The 21,490-nt window shown below is 39.7% G+C and overlaps 2 protein-coding genes across 2 annotated transcripts in view; one reads left to right on the top strand and one right to left on the bottom strand.

Annotated features, from left to right (window-relative positions):
* Nucleotides 1-21,490, bottom strand: part of LOC105384136 (E3 ubiquitin-protein ligase MYCBP2) — a 107,830-nt gene that overhangs the window by 72,962 nt on the left and 13,378 nt on the right. The window contains exons 20-30 of the mRNA XM_048632884.1: nucleotides 21,083-21,316; nucleotides 20,559-20,771; nucleotides 19,977-20,114; nucleotides 19,388-19,572; nucleotides 18,799-19,042; nucleotides 17,958-18,124; nucleotides 17,474-17,639; nucleotides 16,366-16,490; nucleotides 15,737-15,838; nucleotides 15,217-15,386; nucleotides 14,292-14,451 (exon numbers count right to left, since the gene is read on the bottom strand). Of these exons, the coding sequence (XP_048488841.1) occupies nucleotides 14,292-14,451; nucleotides 15,217-15,386; nucleotides 15,737-15,838; nucleotides 16,366-16,490; nucleotides 17,474-17,639; nucleotides 17,958-18,124; nucleotides 18,799-19,042; nucleotides 19,388-19,572; nucleotides 19,977-20,114; nucleotides 20,559-20,771; nucleotides 21,083-21,316 (1,904 nt within the window). The remainder of the gene's footprint in view (nucleotides 1-14,291; nucleotides 14,452-15,216; nucleotides 15,387-15,736; nucleotides 15,839-16,365; nucleotides 16,491-17,473; nucleotides 17,640-17,957; nucleotides 18,125-18,798; nucleotides 19,043-19,387; nucleotides 19,573-19,976; nucleotides 20,115-20,558; nucleotides 20,772-21,082; nucleotides 21,317-21,490) is intronic.
* On the top strand, nucleotides 1,946-12,261 carry LOC105384129. The gene is made up of 3 exons (XM_011554321.3): nucleotides 1,946-2,175; nucleotides 10,287-10,461; nucleotides 10,733-12,261. The coding sequence occupies exons 2-3, from the start codon at nucleotides 10,321-10,323 to the stop codon at nucleotides 11,909-11,911; spliced, it is 1,320 nt and encodes a 439-aa protein (XP_011552623.3). The 5' UTR covers nucleotides 1,946-2,175; nucleotides 10,287-10,320; the 3' UTR covers nucleotides 11,912-12,261.

The following is a 21,490-nucleotide window of genomic DNA, read 5'->3' as shown; positions in this document are numbered from 1 at the left end:
GCTTATTTAAAAGACCTATCATAAACTAAAATTCCATTCTAAACTACCTGCAAGTCTATTTCAAAGGTGCTAAGAGAACAAACGGTGCTACGAATACAAATACGGATTTTCATGAAATAGTGAACATAATCATACTCCAGGGGAAAAGCGTTAGTTATTTTTGTTTCGATAATAATAGATATATAAATAAATCTGAATTATTTCTTCCTTTTTTGTTGTTTTGTTGTGCTTACAGAGCTGAATCTTAGAGCTAATAATTGTTGAAAATGATATACTCTATCACCCTATGTTCTGTTCCTTTTGATCCATGCTTTCATGGCTTTATAGGTATTGAACGAATGCATGAGGTAGTCCCAGAAGACCTCAGGTTTTCCTGAATTAAGATATAAAACTAATAGACAGATAATTCTAGGGAAACCTATATTTAGCCTGGATAAAGGGACATTAGTTTTAATCTAGAAAAGATATATGTATATTTTAAAATCTGAATATGTATAAACTATAAATACCTTTCAAGTAGGATGTTTCAAACCTTATAAATCATGAGATAGATTATGTAAGGGAAACAATTTAAATACAGTTGTACAAATAATGATTACGTCGGAAGCATCTGGCCATCGTCATTTCTTCAGTACGATTAAAGCCAACATTAGACAAAAGTTTCAGCCTGAAAGAGGAGTCGCCACTGTCTACTCAGTAGCATGTAAGGGTAGGAGAGAAACGAAAATCTTGAAAGCATATTGACTGAGTTTCAGAATCTTGGAAGTTTTTGAATTGACCTCGCATATTACTCTAATTGTGTGAGTATATCACACGATCCAAACCCTCCAATACTCATCACAGTACTTTTAAAGTTACTCTACCTTGTAATTTAAATACTTTCAGGTAGAATTCCCACTTGAACACAAAAATACTCTCTTTTCCATTACTCTCGTAACACAATAAGGCCGATGACCAACTTGGACATCAGTATACTAAGCCTTCTATGACCTAAAGTAGAAAATAATAATACTTACACGATTTAGATAGGTATGCAAATTGAAGGTGCTACCCAGGGTTCTATCCTGGGACCCCTGGGTGTTGAAGGAGAGCTTCTACTTTACTGTTTACCCGAGTTCGTTCGGTGAGGCTTTCTCACTAGTACTTACATCGTTTCATAAATGATCTTTCTTTATAAGTTGATAATATGATAACCTTTTGTTAAATGCTGAGTTCGGCTTTTACGAAAACTTAAACATGCCGCAAGTACCTACCTACCTAAAGGTTATCATAAACACTCGATGGCTGGATAAGTTTATCTCGGGTCAGATCGGGCGGGGTAATTATTTCAAATAGCAGTCGCTAACAACTAAATAACATAGGGAGGTACTAACACAAACCAACATAATGTACAATTGAGGATTTAGACAAATAATGCATAATATAATATCTAAAATATAAATTTTATGTATTCGTTCCTTCGATAGTTTTATACTTCCATAATTAATGAATAAAATATTATGTTTGAGGTCGTTTCGTAACTATTCGTATCGTAAGCAAAATATTATGTTTGAGGTCGTATCGTAAGGTGTTAGCAGCATAAACGCAAAGAAATTATTAGGTCTGCTGTGAAGTAATAAAGTAAGTACCTCTCATTTCATTGGCTAATTACATTATTAGCGTCTTTCTACGATTGTAAAATACATTTTCTTTATCAAGAAACACTAATCGGGGCGGCATCTTAGCAAGGATCGTCGACTTCATTAAAGGGAATTAAATAAAGGAGATCCGTGCAACGGCAATCCTAGAGCTGCAATCTTACATGGTACCGGTAAAGCCGAGGGGAAATGTATTTTATGTGGTAGACGATAAAGGTGTTGGTGTGTGGTAGCGATACGAGCGAGAGGTTACGAAGGTCGAGCGCACCTCACGTCGCAGCCGCATCAGAGTCTCGCCGCTTCTCAGTCACTAGTACGGGGCTGGAACAAGTAGACGGCAACTCTTTTGTCGTTGATTGTACACACGTGAATTTACGCTGCGGCGTGTTATACGAGCGAAGCAGTAGAATATTCCCTCGTACAGAGACGTGACCGGTCTCTCTGTGTAATGGTTGTGCAAAACATACGCCACGGTGTTAAGTGTTGTTAGCGGCACGCAATCCTGCATTGGAAATGTTATAAAAACTATTTGAAAGAGGTAGGTCATTTGATTTAAGTTTATACCTATCATTAACTTTTTTAAATGCATATTATATACAAATAGGTAATTTAAGGAAATATTTAAGTTACCGGCACTTTTAACACGAAATCTACGACAAACCTATGTATTTAGTTAGTTTTCTAGGTATTTTCAGCAAACATCTAGTAGTGGTGGTGCGACCATTTCACAGAATACATCAATATCAATATCAGCAAAATACGAGTAGCATGATGTTATTTTCACAAATAAGCTGTTTACATTAATATTTGTACCTACAATAAAACATAGCACTTGGCTTAGAATCAAATCCATTACGTCTCAATTGATTCACACTTGAACCCTACAGTAAAATCGAGACAAAGAGATAAAATAACCGAGTGTGTTTATTCATCTAGCCAGCTATTTGAAGGCTAAATTTATGATAATGAACTCTAGTGCAGTTATGTCATAGTTATTATTGACCGTACGGCAATAAAACAGTGTTATAACGTCACGGTTGTGATTTCGAGGAGCCGTAAAGAAGACGGCGGCCCGGCCGCGTTCAGGTACGTTTATTTACTTAAGGCCTCCGTCAACGGTCCGCATCCGCATCTGATGCTATTGCTATAGTTATTTTTAATGTAAACACTAAACTTACTGACATCACTGCACGTATACTTGGGACATATCTGTTCTTTGAAACCATCTAAAAACTACGCTCATGTAAACAACGGTTGATATCTTGATGTAGAGTTGTTTTGATGTATTGACTTCAATGGAAATATTTATTTTATACCTGCGCTTATAGCCATATTAGTTAAATATTCTCAAAAAGCTTCAGCTTTTACCAGTTAAGGCTGTCACTAAAGCTGGAAGAAAATCAGAATCTGTCAAATCTAGTGAGGGGGGGTTGAGGTATGCGGGGCGTTCTACGGACAATGACATGAAATTTTAACATAGTACTCGAAAACATAAAAGTGAAGACATGCCACTTTGTTAAAAATATACTAAGTAAGTAGGTAATATTGTTTTGTGATACGAAAATATTTATTTTTATTTGAAAGTATTTTTAATATTTAATAATTAATTATATATAAAGTCGTACCCGTGCCGATATTTATACAGGTTGTTGCAAAAAGGGTTTAATACTATGCCGAAACCTACGTGTGCAGCATGTTATTGATGTTATTTCTAAGCCAGGAAATGAAATCAGAATGTAAAAAAATCGCGAAAATATTATCAGAGTTTAATAGTTCAGGGTGTTGTATTAAACTCTGCCCCCGTGTTATAAAAAAAGTATAGTTAGCCGAAAGGGCGTTACTCAGGCGTCACTCTGAAAAACTTTTATCCTACGTAATTTTTTATATTCATGAAAAAAACGCTTCTTCATATAATTTTTTTTTGGTCACGTGACCTTTTAGTTAGACGACCTGTTTTTTTTTGGTGTTTCAAAAGCAGAACAGTAGTTTGCAGAACTCTGCATATATACAGGGTGTCACAAAAGGTTACGTAGCAGGCAAAGGGATATGGGGAGGTCACCAGAAAAATAATAACATGTAAGTACCCCCGCAAGGGGGTACATTAGTACAAGGCGAGAGTGTGTATTTTTTTTTAAGTACTTATGTGTATTTGGGATATGACAGAAATAATATTTTTGTTTCTTAAAAACCAAAAAATTTACACCTTGCTGCGCTCTTTTGCTCACTGTAAGTACACCTACAAATATTGCTGTATTAAAAAAAAACGGTTTTGTTATAACGATTATAAAAAAAAAGTTATTTTCATGTCAAGGAGTCATTTACCTAATTACGATTTCACTCAACAGCAGGTGAACTGAAAAAATAAGTTCTAGTTCTATCATCACTTTAGATCGCAAACATTGTAACTCCACTTTTCTCGGCGAAAAGTACTCTTTGGTGTCAATAGAAACTTTTTTTGAATTCACATGTTTTCCTCTTTATTCGAAAAAATTACTGTATTCCGCATTTTACCATTTGTTTTCCTCTAAACCCCAAACCGTGATTTTTAAACAAGAAAACTTAGTAATTATACCCTTTATTCTCATATACAACGTGCGATGTAGGCGAACGTGAACGAAAACTATGCAATAAGCCTTTGTTTTTATTACTACTTTAGTAAATTACAATAACATACTCAACAATGTTAATTTTTCTTTTGCAATGTTATGTTGTTAAATTAAGATCTAATATTTTATTAACATGAATTTACTTTCAACTTTTTTTTGCATCTATGCGTCGAATCACAGCATGACGGCTGCTGCAGCTTCCTGCTGTCCTGTCCTCCAACCAATCCCACCAGTACTGCAGGTTGCGTCGAATACGAGCCATTCTCTTCGACTTGACAAGACAGGTGCTCCCGGAAGGATCATAGATCGCACGGAACCCGTACCGTATAGAGGCAACGGACTCCTTTGCAACAGCCCCCCAGATTCGGAAGTAGCCCATGCACTGCATGGCAGGCACAGCTGCAGCAATTTTTTCGTAATGAATCATTGGGATGTCATCCCCGAAGGAGGCTCTCAGCCTACCTCACGACCTGTGTGACATTAGAAAAATGCACTGTGCTAACGCCGTTTGCGAGCTTGATTTGCAGGACCGCGTTGTATGCCAAGTTCCACAGCAGAGGGGTCCAAGACCTACCGCTAAGGAACTCCGCAACTGAACTTCTTCAGTGAAAACAAACCCTCTCTTTTCGCATCCTTAATGTACTTGTTAGACACGTATGACCTCTGTCAATTTTCTGCAGATAAGAAGACAAGTGATGGTATAGATGGAAGGTTCGCCCTCTAGGGGATAGAGTTGAACGCGGTTACTATTTTTAAGCAAACAGCCAGCGCAACAACTCGCCCGTGGTTCTTATCCTGCTCCGACAGTGAACGAACGCAAAGTATTGTACCCACTATTCGAATCCGCATTTCGGATGCCAAACTGACTGTCCGAAAGGTCGAAACCGTACCACCACAGAGGTATGACTCGTTCGAAGAGCTTATCAGGCTCTTACAGCAATCAGATGTGTCGGTACACTGAAAGATAATCTACAGGCCTGCTTTATTTATTTAGGAGCACTAATGGCCTCCTTTCAGTCATTGAGTCACTGGCACTCAGGCTGCGGTTGAACAGGAAGATAGACTGTCTAAACAAATCATTTTTAGGCTAGTTAAAAAAAACTTTAGGTGGGTAGTATGCCAACTAGAACTACAAATAAAACAGTATTTTTGTCTCCTCTAAAATTTGGTCACGAGGAGTTACGATGATTACGATCTAAGGTGACGCTGACGATATTTTATACAAGGTATTGAAAAAAGGGTATAAAGCTTAGCCAAAAGTGGATTTAGGTGCCATTCTGATCCACTCTTCTTCTACAATTTTGAAAATTCACGTAACAAAACCTTTTACATAGAAACTTATTCGATCACGTGACTTTTTACTATAGAGACCGAATTTATTTTTCGAGAATTTCCAAAACTTGGAGAACAAAAGTTGTTCAGAATAACCCCTGAGTCAAACCCTTTCGGCACAGTATACCCTTTTTGCAACATCCTGTATAGGTAATATCAGGTTTATAAAAGACCTGGGCCTGTAGAGTGAGACTCGGCATGGGGAGTCATAATTTATAGATCTTTTAGGTTGCAGTGGCGAATGGGCACTGGTAGCCCTGCCCTTTTCTATAACTATAACTATAGGTAATTTTATGGCAATTTAAAAATGGTATAACATTTATCTATTTGAAAAAATCATTAAAAATATACATTACCTATCACCCTAATTTAAAAAAAAAATTCAGCCCTTACTTTAAACTTATAACACCCCTCTATTTCCTTCAGGGGTTAAAAAACCTGTGTATTTAATATTTTCTTATGAGTTTTTTTTTAAAACTAGGCTCTTACATAGTTGTACATAATATTATGCGGTATTTTATTCCACTTGTAACGCATAAAATTCATAGCTACAGTAAACATTTCATTTTTTTCATGGCGAGATACAGTCGCACTTAACCGCTTTTTTGCAAAGCTTGTTAAATAGATTTAAAAAATTATGTAAATTTTAGATCTTCAATTTTTAAAAATACTTACTTATTTTTAACAACCTGTAGTGTACAGACTACCACATCTTAAAATATATATATTTTTAATTAACTACGGTTTTTGGTTTCAAATAAAACAAATTATGAACTTACTTTTCAACACCCTGTATATTGTGTAGCTTACCTACCATACACAACCGTTAAAATAAAATAAATTACCCCTCAGAATATAAACAGGCTCGCGCTTTGGCATACTGCATTGACCGTATAGTTCTTATTCGGAGAATCTAATAAGTGTCATTATGTGCAATGTTTACCTTTGTCTATGCATCTGTAACTCTATAGTAAAAAATGTAAACAAATCGAAAAGGCGAAATGTTTTCTAAGAATTTTCGGCTTTTCTGCATCTAAAATGATTAGAAAATTAACTTTCCATAGCAAATGCATATGTATTATAATACTTGTAGTCATAATTTGTTGATTTATTCAGTTTTTGTGAAATATTTGATAAAAAATAAAATGGCGTGGGTATCGCTCCTAACAGGCCGCCACCAGGGCGACGACTGAAGAAATCTGAAATCTGTCACGGTGTCATCATTTTTAAACCGGAATTTATTAGTTTTTTGCAAAAAAAGTTGACTTCTGGTCCATTAAATCCAACTCTTTAAGGTAACTTTGTTAAGAATTTAATTACCTACACATACATATAAGATTCCATGAAAATGGGCCCTCTGATTTCGAGGGTTTTTTCATAATAAGTCAAAAAATGGCAAAAGACATGGTGTGTTTGCAATTTTTTTTAACATACTTATTATAATCCTGCACCAATTTATAAGCAACTAACATGTTCAGTATACCCTCTGCTACAAAATATATTTTTATCAATGTGATAGAAGCCACCGTTTTTCCAATCTAATCAAGTATATCAAGCCGACTTTAGCATTTTAGCTTTAGGGATCCCCTTAACTTCATTTCGTACTGGTCGCAGTCGAGGGAGAGGGGAGGTGGGCAAAGGGTGGAAACAAGCGCGGCAGGCAGACGATGGCAACTAAATACCGATAAGTATGCGTATATATTTCTTGTTGAAATTTCCAACAGTCCTTAAATTTGCGGAGTGCATCAGACATGACTAAAAAACACAAGAGTTGTTTTTTTATTTTCGTTTTAAATCTACTTAGTGGGGTCCTGCCGATGGCGTCCTGACCTGATGCTATTACGCACCAGGATGCATGCAGTTAAACAATAATTCAATAAACGGCCTTTCCTATGCTAAGTATGTACCTAACAACGAGGAGACATAAGGTGTTGTTATCTCGAATAGTGTGAGAATGGCGGTCCTATATAATATAATAAAGGCCTACGCAGGCTGTTTCTTCGTCAAGGATAGTTTTGTTTGTGATCATTATATTTAATGTAGGTACTACCTAAGTAATTTATTAGACTATGCGCGCACTACGATTTTTGTACTGCGACTTTTTGCGACACTACTTTTAAGTGGCGGTTTTCATATACTTTCCTCTTGATTCATTTATCGCAATGCGTGCATCGACATATAAACTCATATACCTATGTCATATTTCTAGGACAAAAATCATCATCATCAAAAACTATCCTCGACTAAGAAACACCCTGAATGGAGTGTGAATACAGATTTCTGCGTAATCGTTATACTTAATCAAAGAAAAAATAGTTGAAACTAATACACTGTTATCAAAGGCGTAGATAAATCGTATGATTCACGTACTTTTTACCCTTCTAAACGGATTTGCAGTTAATTGCATTAGAGATGCAGCTAGACGGTACGAAAATCTAAATGAATTTTGACTAGCACACAGTTAAGTATTAACGTAACTAAGTTTAGTAAAATCTAGGTTAAAATTGTCCAAACTTCTTGCTTAATTTTGTTAGATATTTATGACCGGTGGTGTATGGAAGCAAATGAATGAGGAACCAGAGATTTGTTATACAAATGTATGTATAATATCCAATGCTACTAAAATGTGGCAAAATTATCATAAATGAAAAACTATATAGGTTTTCGCATAGAACAACGCGGACTCGGTTGTCGGTATGAATGCTCATATTTATTTTAACCGTATTCTGGCAGTACGACTATTACAAAAAGATTTTCAATTATTGAATAAATTTAATAACACGGCATTAAAATATGCTCAAAGAGCAGTAAGAAGCTTAAGTACTTAAAAAGTATCGCGATAGGTAAGTTCTTTGCAAACTACTCAACCACCCAGAAAACGTGATCAATCAGAATGCATAGAAGGCAAAAATACTGTACCTCTATTCAGCAAAACGTATTCGATAGGTATAGTGTTTGTTATTTTAATAGACAATGAAAACGACATGTACCTACCTATTGCTCAACTCAACCCAGCTCTACCAAATTATTTATGATATTGATAACCAATGATTGGCAATGATGTATCAATGCGAGCGACATTATCGGTCTTACCGTAAATAAAAACGTCTCTGCGCATTTTGGAATAAAAACGGAACTATTCTGCGATTACAAAATATAGTAGCGACATTTATATTTTTCTTTCTAATGGTATTTAACTGTACCCAATAATTTCTCGTTTTATTTAAGTTACGTAAAAGTTTTGCTAGTTATTTTTCTTTTCTGCATCCCCCACTATAGCTACTATTAACATAGAACGTTGTATATGTAAGGTACTGCGTGACTGAATAATTCTACACGCTCGCTGTATAGTACCTTCGATATGTGAGTTATGCATAAATTACCTAGATATAATGCCTAGTAACCTTATATAAAATAAATATATTTCCGCAACGCATTTTGTAGCTATAACGTGTACTTACGGCGAAGGATATCGTCGTGAGAAAAACTTGTGCCTTGAGACTCTACATACTCATTCACAAAACGGAGATTCGGCTAGCGGGTAGCGGGGTTTTTGCTCATTTGTGACTTTATAGTGAGTTTTTGTTAAATCGGGAAAACAAAAAACTACTCAAAACAATGTAACATATACATTATGCAGGGAATTCTATGAAATTATGATTTCTAACCACTGAGGCTCATACAACTAACAGTTGAAAATACAACAAATCACTTTTTCAGGGAATGTTGAACAACAACTTTTCCTGAAATCGTAGAAAATGCGAAATAAATGGAAACAAACAAATATAAACAAGCTCTTTCTAGAAAATCAGTGGGAAATTAAATATTGAAAAGAGTGTCTTTGTTTCACCTGAACAACGAGCGCCTTGCATTGTTTTGTTAATGACTTGTTAAAGTTGTCGGTAAAATTTCCTGAAGATACTTACCAAAGTTGCCAATGCCACCAAAGACGAATGTCTAGAAGGCGTGATCGTTTAATATTGTGCTATTAACATCACGCAAAAAGATAAACCAACGATAAATTCCGCGACGGACGCGTACTGTAGAAATGCAAAATAATAATATATCGCTAAAATAGCTCGAGGCAACGCAATTAGCATAGCAGAAGCGGCTCAAGGATGCTTGGTTATATTGATACACAATGTTACCTGTTCACGCGAGCTGTTCATCCATCCTGACTAACTAGCAACGCTATACCTATACCTACCTAGTAAGTCATCAAACTAGCATCGGCCACATAATATACATTTCATATCGTGCGTTCTAAGTGGGTTACTTGGCACTAATAAATAGTAGACAATGAAACTTATTTCATTCTGGAATGTAACACTAGTTTCTTAGAAGTGGCAATTAAATTTTATGTGACCAGATGTACTGATAAGCGTTGCACACATACACACGTGAATATAACCAAAGTAGACAATGATATCAAGCGGTGTTATCAGTCCGATATAATTTCCTACGCAGAATGCGAACTAGCGCATACGAGCCAGCGCCCACCTACAAACACATCTGATAACGCGGCCCGCGGCCCGATAACACCCGATACCGTCCCTAGCTTACTCAAATCGACTCAATCACCTTTCTGAAACATCGTGCGCTCAGTTTCAGAAATATAAAGTGACTCACGATTCAAGTATTCCCATTACCTATCAACGGGAAGTTCTAAGGGTTTTTTGGTAGTTGAACGGCAGTGAATGTGTGTTCGCAGTGCGGTGGTTGGTGCTATGGTGACGTGAGGAGCGATGCGGTGGAGCGAGTGGTGGGCGGTGGCGCTGGTGCTGGGCGGGTGCGCCGCGCAGCCCGCGCCCACCGTGTGCCACGACGAGTCCTGCCGCTGCGACTCCTTCACGAGGGTCATATGCAACTGCACGCAGAACTACGACGTGAGTTACCCTATTCTATTCTATTTTCTATTCTCAGTGTTCTAGTTCACTAACTACACTACACGCGTAGGTGCCTGCACCTGGCTCTCTCGAAAGGCACCTTTGTGCATATCCCGAAGGTCTAAACTGCCTAACCGTGTGTTACCCTATTCTATTATATTTACTGTGGAGGTTTATCGCTCACTCTCCGGACTCTTTGAGCCATACATACCCCTCTTAGTTCTTCTTTTTACTGAATCAATAAAAGTATGAATCATTTTGGTTTTTGTAGGAAGTGACGCTTCGACCCGACGGCGCTTACCGGGTGCCGTCGACGGCGACGGCCATCATAATAAGCGGTTGCGCGCGCGTGTATTTCCTGTCAGACACGGCGCGCACGCTGCCGCAGCTGCGCCTGGTGCGGCTGGAGCACGTGCGGCACGTGTACCTGGCCGAGCGCGCCCTGGCCACCCCCGCGCCCCCCGCGCCCGACCCCCGCGCCGCCCCCGGCCTGCGCCTTGCCATACACAACTGCACCGTCAACGAGGTCGCCTCGCACGCCGTCAAGGGTCGCATCGACGACATATCCATCACCGGCAGCCGAATCCACGTCATCAAACCCTTCGCCTTCTCCAGTCTCATCGGCGTTAACAGCATAGAGTTAGCCGATAACACTTTCGATAACATCGAGACTCAAGCGTTCAAGAAGTTCACAACGGAGAACTTCATCCTCCGCGGAGGATCAATCAGGACTCTGCCGAGTAGATTCCTGTCGGACGTTGAAGTTACGAATTTATTCCGAATGGACGGAGTTACAGTGCAACAGCTGTCCAGCGTAGCGTTTCTCGTCAACGGCCCAAAGAGAGTCGTGATAGAGAGCAATGTGATAGAAGCTCTAGAAGGCGACGGTTTCCACATCAGCACAAGAGGGCCGATCACTTTCAGGAACAACACGGTGGCGTCGATGCACAAGGGTGCATTTCTGGGGATATCTGTGGAGCCGCAGGTGACGTCAACGTTCGGGGTGCAGGAGCTGGTGCTGGACAACAACACGGTGAGCGACATGTCGCCGGCGTCGCTGGCGTACAACGGCAGCGGCGTGTCGCTGCGCGTGGACGGGCTGAACCTGGCGGCGGAGTGCTCGTGCGGGCTGGCGGCGCGCTGGCGCGAGGTCACGGCGCGGCACGGCGGCGCGCTCGCCTGCTGGTACCCGCTGCAGGGGCACTACGTGTCACTACCCACCTACGTCGACAGTCGATGCAGCGCATTTAAACAGAACTTCTGGATATTCATCATCGTGGGAGTGGTGCTCGCGGTGCTAGTGGCCGTCGTCGTCGTCTTCATCATCGTGAGACGCGAGAACGAGAAGAAGAAGAAGGTCCAGATCGTGCTGCCGGACGGGAAGACGTACCGGGAGACCGAGTTCCACATCGTAGTGGAAAGGGCCGAGTTGCTTAACACGGACTTGTGAGTGGACAATGCATTACGAGCGCATTATGTGACGCAATTGATCTCTGGCGGCGCGAGGTGCATGGAGTCAAGTGATAGAGACAGACAATTCCAGGTCGCGCTAATTGGAACAGTCATAGTGAGTGCTTCATGTACATACCTGCATGTGTTTGTGTATCTATAGATGCTTATGCTACCTCAATGTAAGTCTAGTTTAATAAGCCAGTCAAAGATGTGCCAAGGTAATGTAAACCGTATTGTCGTCTTGCAGTATTATAAATTAAATAAGTATAATTATTATAACATCCATTTTAATAACCTTGGTTATTAAGAGTAAGTAGGTTCTTTAGAAATAAATTATTCTTTCAACAACATTTTGCCACTTTATTTGTCAATGCGAATATAATAGGTACTCCTATATGTAGGTGAATTAATAAGTGGTAATAACTTTTAATGATAAAGTCTGTTTTGTATTAGATTTCCGTAAATGCCTTTGTTTTCAAAGTTATCTACGATATCTGCCAGACATTTGGCTAGGAATTCATCAGGAGTATGTGTCATAATAACAATCGCAAGTAAACATCAAACTGACTGTTTATTATCCTGCACCTTCTTGCTTCCTTGTCTAAACAAACGTTTTATAATGGACATATTTATTAACTACGCAGTAACAATACAATAAATACTGCACAACAAATCTTTGAAACTTTATTATGAGTTACTTTGACAGCTATATTGCCCAGCGAACCGTATTGTGTTTCTTAGATGTTCAGCGAATGTTTATAACTTACTTTGAAACTTACCTTTAAGATGCGACGCAGTGCGACCTTTTCAACATAACAACCCTGACTGTTTGAATGTGCATCTTGTGCTGTGTTCATTGCTGTTCATCTGACTGAAAGCCAGGTCATGTTCATCTATCAACTAGGTAACTTCCATGATCGATGTGCCATAGCTTGCGACAAAGTTTGACTACGGACATTCTATAAGTGGCCTAGGACCTAGGCTAGGTGAAGGTGTTGTAAACTTAAGTTCTATGATTCTGATTCGGTATTTTATAGTGTCCGAAGTTAAATATTTAATAACAGAAGATTTTGTGCTGCTATATTATAAATTTTATCGTATAGGTACAAAATTAACAGCTGATCCATCAATGATGATTTAATTTTAGGTTTGCATTCCCACGTAACATTAGCCATAACTTACAAAGTATTGGACCTATATGAATAAAGACATCATAATTATTAATTGTTGGAATCAACAAAGTGTCAATAGCCAGGTTATCTGCATAGCCTTTCATCTTGCAGTAGTCGTAACCTCAATTGCATCAGTGAATTAATTCCATTAGCCCACTGGCATATGACCCGTCCACTTACAAAGACGTATCAGGACAAGAGGATAAGGGACTCGTTTTGCTACTCACGTTCAATATACGATGCGAAATTCTAAACCAGAGCTACGTAAGTGAATGTTTCCGGTTACCTTCTCGTTGACTATTACAGAGCGCATACCATTGTGGTGTGTGACTTTAAGTGTGTAGACAAATAGGAGTATTTTCGTATGGCGTGGAGGACAATGTACTAGTGTATTGTGTTCGTTTTATTAGTATGAGTTCGGCGTAGAGGGCGCTGGGCGTTAAAACAAATCAACAATAACAATAATATTTTTTGCTCTGCGCTGCCGCGACTGCCAGCAATATGCTACGGTTATTGTTCTCGGCAACAGGTATTGTTTTAATACGCTTTTGCTCACGTTCGAATGTTAATCTATAATCCGTTTTCATTTACTGTGCAATATTTTTTTTTTAATTTAATTATAGGTAAAATACATAAGAAAAAACAAGCTTAATGATACTACAATAATCCTCGCAGGATTGTGAAATGAATGGTAAATGCTATTTTTGTAGACTGCTACTAAAAAGGGGACCTAGATAGTAAAAAACATCCGCAAGTACTTACCTTTTTCGCTAAAATACATAAAAAACACATACATACAACAAAGTTGAAGACGAGGACGCCGGTCGCCAATTCAGTGTAGTCCCGCTAAATATTTAAAAACTTTCAGCATACACTGTTGCCTGTAAATCCAGTAATACAGGGATGACCTAGTACGGTTAACAGTGACACTGTTGTAATTTTACTGTTTTACTGCTCAAATACATTTTATATTATTATTATTTTTTATCGTAAAAAGTTACCATACCATACGTAGCCATAGTTACTCGACCTAGTTTTGCCCAAATCCGTAAATCCGCCACTGCATTCAGCACTATTTTCAATTGTAGTTTTTTAAACCTTGAAAATGTCAAAAGTGCCACTAAAACATTAGTGAAATATTTCTCCTCCACCTAAAAAAATAACTTCCACAGCTTTCCTATAAGAATAGAAAATTAAGGTACTTACCGCAGAAGTGGCTGGCCATCCAACACATGATGGATGCTCGGCGGAGACGACAGTTCCAGTCCTCTGGACAGCATGAGGGCCTCACTGGTGTCGGTTTCCCCCTCCCCGTTAGTGGGGCTCGACCCACTGGGTATACATGTCTGGACGTCTAGCACTGTCGCTGTGGAGAGAATGGACTGTTGAAGACCACCTGACTGAATGGATTACACCAGCCAGAAGTTACCCTGTATTACAGATACGCCGCGCCTACTGGGGTATGCTCAGTTTATAAGGGAGGAGGAACACTCGCCTAACTGGATGATTTAACTTTACTAACCTTTCCGGTTAGTAAAGTAATATCATACACCGAGTTACGCACCCTAAAAAAACAATCTAGGAAAATAGCTTCGAAACATTTGAGGGCGTTGCGTAGGTATGATGGAAATAACAATATAAACTTAAAGTACGGCATAAAATAATTATGTTACTTTGATTCATTGATGATTTATTGGGGCTTTTATGTTTGATAGTGTAATATAAATCATGAGTTCTGGCCTCTAAAACCTTCAGTCATACATCATATTAGGTACATTCTGAGAATCCGGGATTAACACTTTAATGCCGTAAAAGTTATAGAGCAATTCGCTGGAGAAATATCGTAAGCGTAAGGTAGTAGAAATTTAAAATACATAAATCATAATTTTACGTTCACTTTTCAATAAAGGCTGCAGGGTACAAGGGTACTTTAAAGTTTATGGTGCGTAAAGTAACCTACACCTTTCTAATAATGCTGCGTGGCTTCGTCTGTAGACAGGGTGTTTTTTATCTGTGATCGAGTAATGCTCATCATCATCACCTAATAATCATCGTCTGCTGGTCAAAAGCAATTTCGAAATACTCAAAGTCAATACAAAAAATCCTAAATTGACATAACAAACCCACATACCCTGTGTCAGTGTAGGAATATCGATATCAGGAGCCAACAGTTTGGAAGCGCAAGCGGCGCCAGCGTAAGCCAGTTCCATTTCCAACGCCACTAGGCCTTGTCTAAGGGTCGTGAATGCGGCGTCTTCGTACCCGACGCACAGGCAGCGGAAGCCGAAACGGTTCTCGTCACTGGTGAGGAATAAGGAGTTAGAATATGTTTGTATGTAAGAAGCGAAAAAGTACTGTATTTCGGATTACAATTCGGAATAACGAGTACCTAACTTATGTTTTACAAGTTTTGTATTCCTATAAAGGAACTGACATTACAACGTTTATAGAGACCACAATTCGCAATCAATCGCAAAAGCTTTGTGTGTAGTACAGTATGAAATACTAGGTAGGATATAATATATGAGATAAGTTGTAGTTCAGCAGTATTCAAGGATCGATTACGTATGCGAATGTCATCCTTAACAGCAATAACTTTTTACCATCCAGTGTATACTAAAAAGGATAAGATTTACTGAATAATTTCTCACCTGTTTTTATTGTATTCGTTCAAATAATCCGAAGCTGTTTCCAATGAGAAAACGACTTCGTTTCCGGGAACTAGAATGGCTTTTTGCGGCCACTCTGCAGCGCTGCAAATGTCAAATATAGGTTAATCATCAGTTTCAACAATCACAAACATTAAGATATCGTGGGTATACTTCTTCTTTTAGCGTGTCGGTGACAAATAGTAAAGCAAGACTAGTTTTTACCGTCGAGAGCATTAGCCAGTCAAATATTAGTCTCAGTCGCTGACTGCCCAGGGTGAGCTAAACGTATATAAAGAACAGGACATACCAACAAAGTATTACGTCACCAGATTTAATGTCGACATTACTTAAGGTCGCCGCCTAGTACTTATCACTACAGGGGATCGAAAAAGACAATTAAATCCCCTGATAATAGCCCTAGAGTTAATTACTCCAATGTTCTTAGTTTAAAAACATTATGTGCAACAAGAGATGGCGGGACGACCTGGACATATTTTTTCCGGATTGGCGTCATGTGGTCGATAACAGAGACGTGTGGAATAAGCATGGGGAGGTCTTTGCCCAGATGTGGGATACTAATACGGCCACGTACAAAAAATGCAACAGGGTATTACGAGAACAATACTAACACATTAGCGAGTTTGTTGGTGACGGCCACATAGGTGCAATTGTAGTGCAGACACAGTAATTCCTCTGAGGGCTCTTCGCTGGTCGGTTCCAACTCTGTCGCCTCGTTCGTCAGCTGGATGTAGCGCTGGAAGTAAAAATGGGGGTTAATGGAACTGTACATAGGTGGGAGTTGATAATGCTGAGCTACGATTTTTGGCCGCTGATGATGATGATGAGGACTATCATGTAAAATATTATAAGACTTTTAATGGAGGGATGATTTAGAAACAAGAAAGCTTCAGTGTTATGGTTATTTACACGCAACCAATTTTTACATGGCTTTTTAACTTCCGCCCAAAAATCCTGGCGTTATTTATGCGTTTGTTATAGCAGCTAAGCATTTCAGCCGACGAAAGCAGTATATATGTCGCAGGCAACTGGTTTAATCTCCTGTTTGATTGAACCGCTAGCCCGTTCATTGGATGACGATATTCAGTTGTATGACTAGGCCGAACGTTGATTGTACAAGCGTCACAAAACGTCCAACTAGTTAGCGGACTTAAAATCAGTCAGGTGGTGAATAAAACAAATATGGCGTCTAACAGCGAACAGCTGATACAAAAAGCACTTGTATTGTTATTTTTTGCAAATAAATTAGCTTTAAAGTGCGTTATTTATGTTAAAATAGTGTGGCAACATGGATTTGCCTATTATTTCCCCGCCGGCGGATAGTTTCAAAGAAAAAATGTGCTGAAACTGGATAATTATGAACAACAATATCAAGATACGTTTATTGTTATTGTTTAGTTAATTTGTGAGATGAGAGCTTTGTAACATAGTCTTTTTGTTGACTCTTGTCTGGTCATGTTCATCCTAACCAGACATTACAAAGTTGCTATACTATATCCCATTTAACGACTTCGCTGAATAACGTTCAGTCAAGACGTTGGACGTTACAGTCAACCACTTGACGAGTTGTTCTTTAGTCATTCAACTGAGTAGCGTCATCCAATGAACGGGCTAGCGGTTCAATCAAACAGGAGATTAAACCAGATGACTGCGACATATATATCTTTCAGGCTAATCATGAAACCATTAATTGTTCCTCATCAGACAATCAAGTGTTACCTTCTTAAACGGTGGCTTCAGTAGCCTGGCGTCGGCGGCGCAGTGGCAGCGCTGCCGAGGCGGGCCGGCCGCCGCGAATATCGTCAGTGAGTCTTCAGGCTGCGCCGTGATGCTTCGGGGGTCCATCTCCAGGACTATCCACGACACGGACGGGGGAAACAGCACCCTGAGGGATAGGAATAGGTAGGTATGTGAAAACTTTGCGGTGTGCGAGCACGACATGTGAATGTTTGACTCTATTTTTCTTGGCTAAGTAGCATATAGCTCGAGGAGATGATGAAGCTGTATTCCTTATACATTATGAATCAACGAAGAGCTGTGATGGCGTAATGGATATAGTCTCGTTCTCTCAATCGAGAGGTCGTGGGACTCGTTCAAATAGGTTAGAATATATTTATTTATTCAATTCAATTTATACCAAGTGGTCTTACGGTGAAGGAAAACATCTTTACGATCTCATTGGTCGCAAAAACTCAAAACCCACCTCATATTGCTGACAGCGGCCTGCTTGTACGGATGCTCGCTCTCGACCCACGTGTAGTAGTGGGGCGTGGTGGCGGGCGCCGGCTCCTCATTGGACGGCACTAGTAGGTTCACGGCCGACACGTGAGGCAGTAGAGCTTGGATCATCTCCAGGATTTGGACCACGCTCTGGTGGAGAATGGGTGTGAAGAAGGGTTAGTATGTTGATGAGAGATTGTGAAAACATAGATAGATTGAGGTATCCATTATCATTACACGCCGTCTTACAGTAAAGGATAAAATTGTGAGAAAACCTGTACATTCTAGATATTAACTTTGCCCTAATCAACTGTCTACCCTACCTTGACTTTTTAAATGGACTTATATTATGTAACTCTAAGAGTTTAGACGTTAACGGACGCAATTAGGTACTTCTATCTTGGGCAATTAAGTTAATATAATATGTAAATAGCACCTGGCTGAGCTACCAACTTCGGTATCCTGCCTTCCTTTTCTTCGGTATCTTTAACAAAACTCTGTTCGCATTGCAAATACATTAAAGCAATGTCCTCGCAATAGCCATCTTATTTTACAAATAATGTCGCAAAATTGCTGTTCTTTGGGCGCAAGCGATAAACAAAAATTAAATATACAGGAGTTGCATAAATTAAAGAAAATGCATAATTTATATCAGAGAGAGATGGCATGAAACCATTGATAATCTTTATCCAGACTGTGTGAACCAGCACTAGCTTACAAGATGTTTATGACTGTATATGCACAATATAGTATGGTAGCAGAAGTGGGTCGCTACGCTATCAACGCAAAAGACCTAGTACCTACTTAAAAAACGATCAACTTACCCGTGAATCATTCAACGACTCCAAACTCGACAGCGTCAGTGGTATCAGCGTATTAACTGCCGGAGCCAGCTGAAGCACCGACGCTGATCTCCTTAACTCCTCGGCAGTCAGCTCGTTGCGAAGGGAACAGAATAGATCTGCACTTCGGGACATGACCACTGAAGCCACGCGTAGGGTTATAGCGCGAAGAGCCGATAACATAGTGTCTGTGTTGTCTGATGTTCCGGTCAAAGGCTTCGATGTTCTGTAAAAAAGGGTGGCAGGTTAGTTTTGGACTAGGGATATTGGGATCTACTTGTCATATCTGCCAGGCCATTTCGATAGAATAATTTTTTTTTTATCTGTACTCTAAATTGCGTAAGGATTAAATTCACCATACTCGGTTATATCATAACCAGGGATAGGTTCATTAATTATGATTATCATATTAAATTCTTGACAGATCTATCTGAAGTTAACCACTGTTCTCTAATTATGATTTAATCGAGAATGGTGAAATTGGGGCCTTAACTTTTAAATTATAGTTCAATAATCTTCTACCTATTTAACCCTAATCAACTACACCCAAATACAAGTATAATCCACATACCCGTATCCAAAGTAAATGAGCGCCGGTATCTGCCCCCTAGCCAGCGAGGTGCCGTTGAAGCTGAGCGAGCACGAAGCAAATCGGAACGTGGTCCCATCGGGCCCCTTCACCGAGGGCAGCCCGCAGTCGCCGTTGACGGTGCGCCCGCCGTGGTTGCAGAAGCGGATGGCGTAGCGGAGCTCCTCCTGGAAGGGGAAGTTTAATTTTACTAGCGAATTCCGGGATAAAGAGTAGCCCATGTGTTAATCCAGGGTGTCGGCTAATTCCATATCAAATTTCATTAAAATCGGTTCAGTAATTCACTTTACTTAGGTATGAATGTTTAAAAAGCATTTGAACCAGATGTACTTATGTACTCGTAACTTTAAAATTGGTGGTTGCCTTCCGCGGTACCAATGTTGATCTGTTAGCTGACTGTACCTGTATGTACAGTCAGCTGCACAAGTAGCTGTACATTTTTGTACCTTGTCAATCTGAAACTACCTGGATATGCTATGCTATGAATAGATTCATTGAAACATTGACAGTTCGTCATTTTGACAAGGTACAGAAGTGTTATGCCGCTGACCGTATGTACAGCATAGTATACCTTGAGCGGCACGGGGCGGTCGAACTTGATCTGCAGCTCGTCGCGCTGGCTGTCGGCCGTGTTGAACGAGCCATGCGTCACCTCCACGCTCACCCAGCAGTGGGACAGGTTGCCTTCGTCTGTGCCGGCGTGGATCTGCTGTGGGGGTAAAATTGCAGATTATTCTTCGATTTATTGTGTCAATGACAAGCAAGAGATACTAGTGTAAGTATAGGGTACTGTTGGAAGGAGTGGTATGACAAACCTTATGATGCAACTGATACATTAGTCGCATCAAAAGGTTTGTCCGGGGTGCGCCAGACATATACAGTACAGTTGAATTCATCAATCGGGTATATAGGCTCCTCCTTTCTTCTTCTTAGGGAAAAAGTCAGGTCATTTACAGTTTATCAAACATCCTGTAAATGACCCCACACGGATCTTATGGGCTCCTCGCCATTTCAAACGGACAGACGGAATATTAGTGGTCCATAGTGTTGGAGTCCGATATCTAATCATTATCGATCTTTCAATGACCAAAAAAAACTGGATGTTGTTTTTTAACTCTAATTTCTTACTAAAATAGATATAAACTGAACTTACTCGCACATCATGAAGCAACTCCAACTCATATTCATAGGTCCCGAGCCCTCCATAGACGCAAACTCCCGCCAACATGACCCCAGAGCGGTCCACGGTGAAGCAAATGGCGTCCGGACTTCCGTTTCCGGTGTTCCAAGCGCGCGCCTGGTTCACGCGCATGAAGCGAGAGGGCGTCACTAGCGGCTTGAACGAGTTGCTTGTGTCCATGTCATCCTGGGGAAATAGAATAGAATAGATTAGAATATAATTTTATTTCAGACTAAGTCCATAAATGGTAGGTACGTTTTTATAACTATTCATATCTAGGTTCAATCGCCCTATGCCTATCGGAGGTGCATTGGCACATGGATTTTACGCCTCGGATCCCATATTATATTGACAGTTCTTGCTTGAATTAACGTATAAATATAATCTTATTAAGAACAATATACGTTTTTATATCATAAGAATACTCATAACTTTTTTTTTATTTCTTCTTTACGCGTCACCAAAATATTAACCAATTAAACTCCTTCAACACTTACCCGAATATTAGTGACCCCATACGCCAGTTCAGCGACAATCCTCGATATCAGTCTACAGCAGAACTTGGACAGTCTCTCCTGAAGCTTCACTTCCCCGTGGTCGTGTGGTTGCCCGCATTGCCTCGTCATCATCTGTTGCTTGACCGGACTCATCACGATGTCTAGTAGACGCGGTATCACGTCTAGTAGATGCCACTCCATGTAGCTGGTTTTTGTATCTGGAGGATCTTGGTTCTGGAAGGAATATGTGAATGTTATTGTTTTATTGGTGATGGTGCAAGGCTTTGGCAAAGGCTGTGTTATTGTGTTAAATGTTTATTATATACTCACGGGCAAAGAAACAGTTCCATTCACCAAATAACGACATCAAAGTCAGTGGACATTTCATCATCATTCTCAGTGGAACAT

Source organism: Plutella xylostella, chromosome Z (assembly GCF_932276165.1).
Source record: "Plutella xylostella chromosome Z, ilPluXylo3.1, whole genome shotgun sequence".
Taxonomy (NCBI): domain Eukaryota; kingdom Metazoa; phylum Arthropoda; class Insecta; order Lepidoptera; family Plutellidae; genus Plutella; species Plutella xylostella.
This window is presented reverse-complemented; position numbering and strand designations above follow the sequence as displayed.

Bases quoted from the DNA above. Each gene is read 5' to 3' on its own strand.
- LOC105384129 (XM_011554321.3), top strand. From the start codon at position 10,321: ATGCGGTGGAGCGAGTGGTGGGCGGTGGCGCTGGTGCTGGGCGGGTGC. The intron at 10,462-10,732 runs GTGAGTTACCCT...TGGTTTTTGTAG, and splicing joins ACTGCACGCAGAACTACGAC to GAAGTGACGCTTCGACCCGA.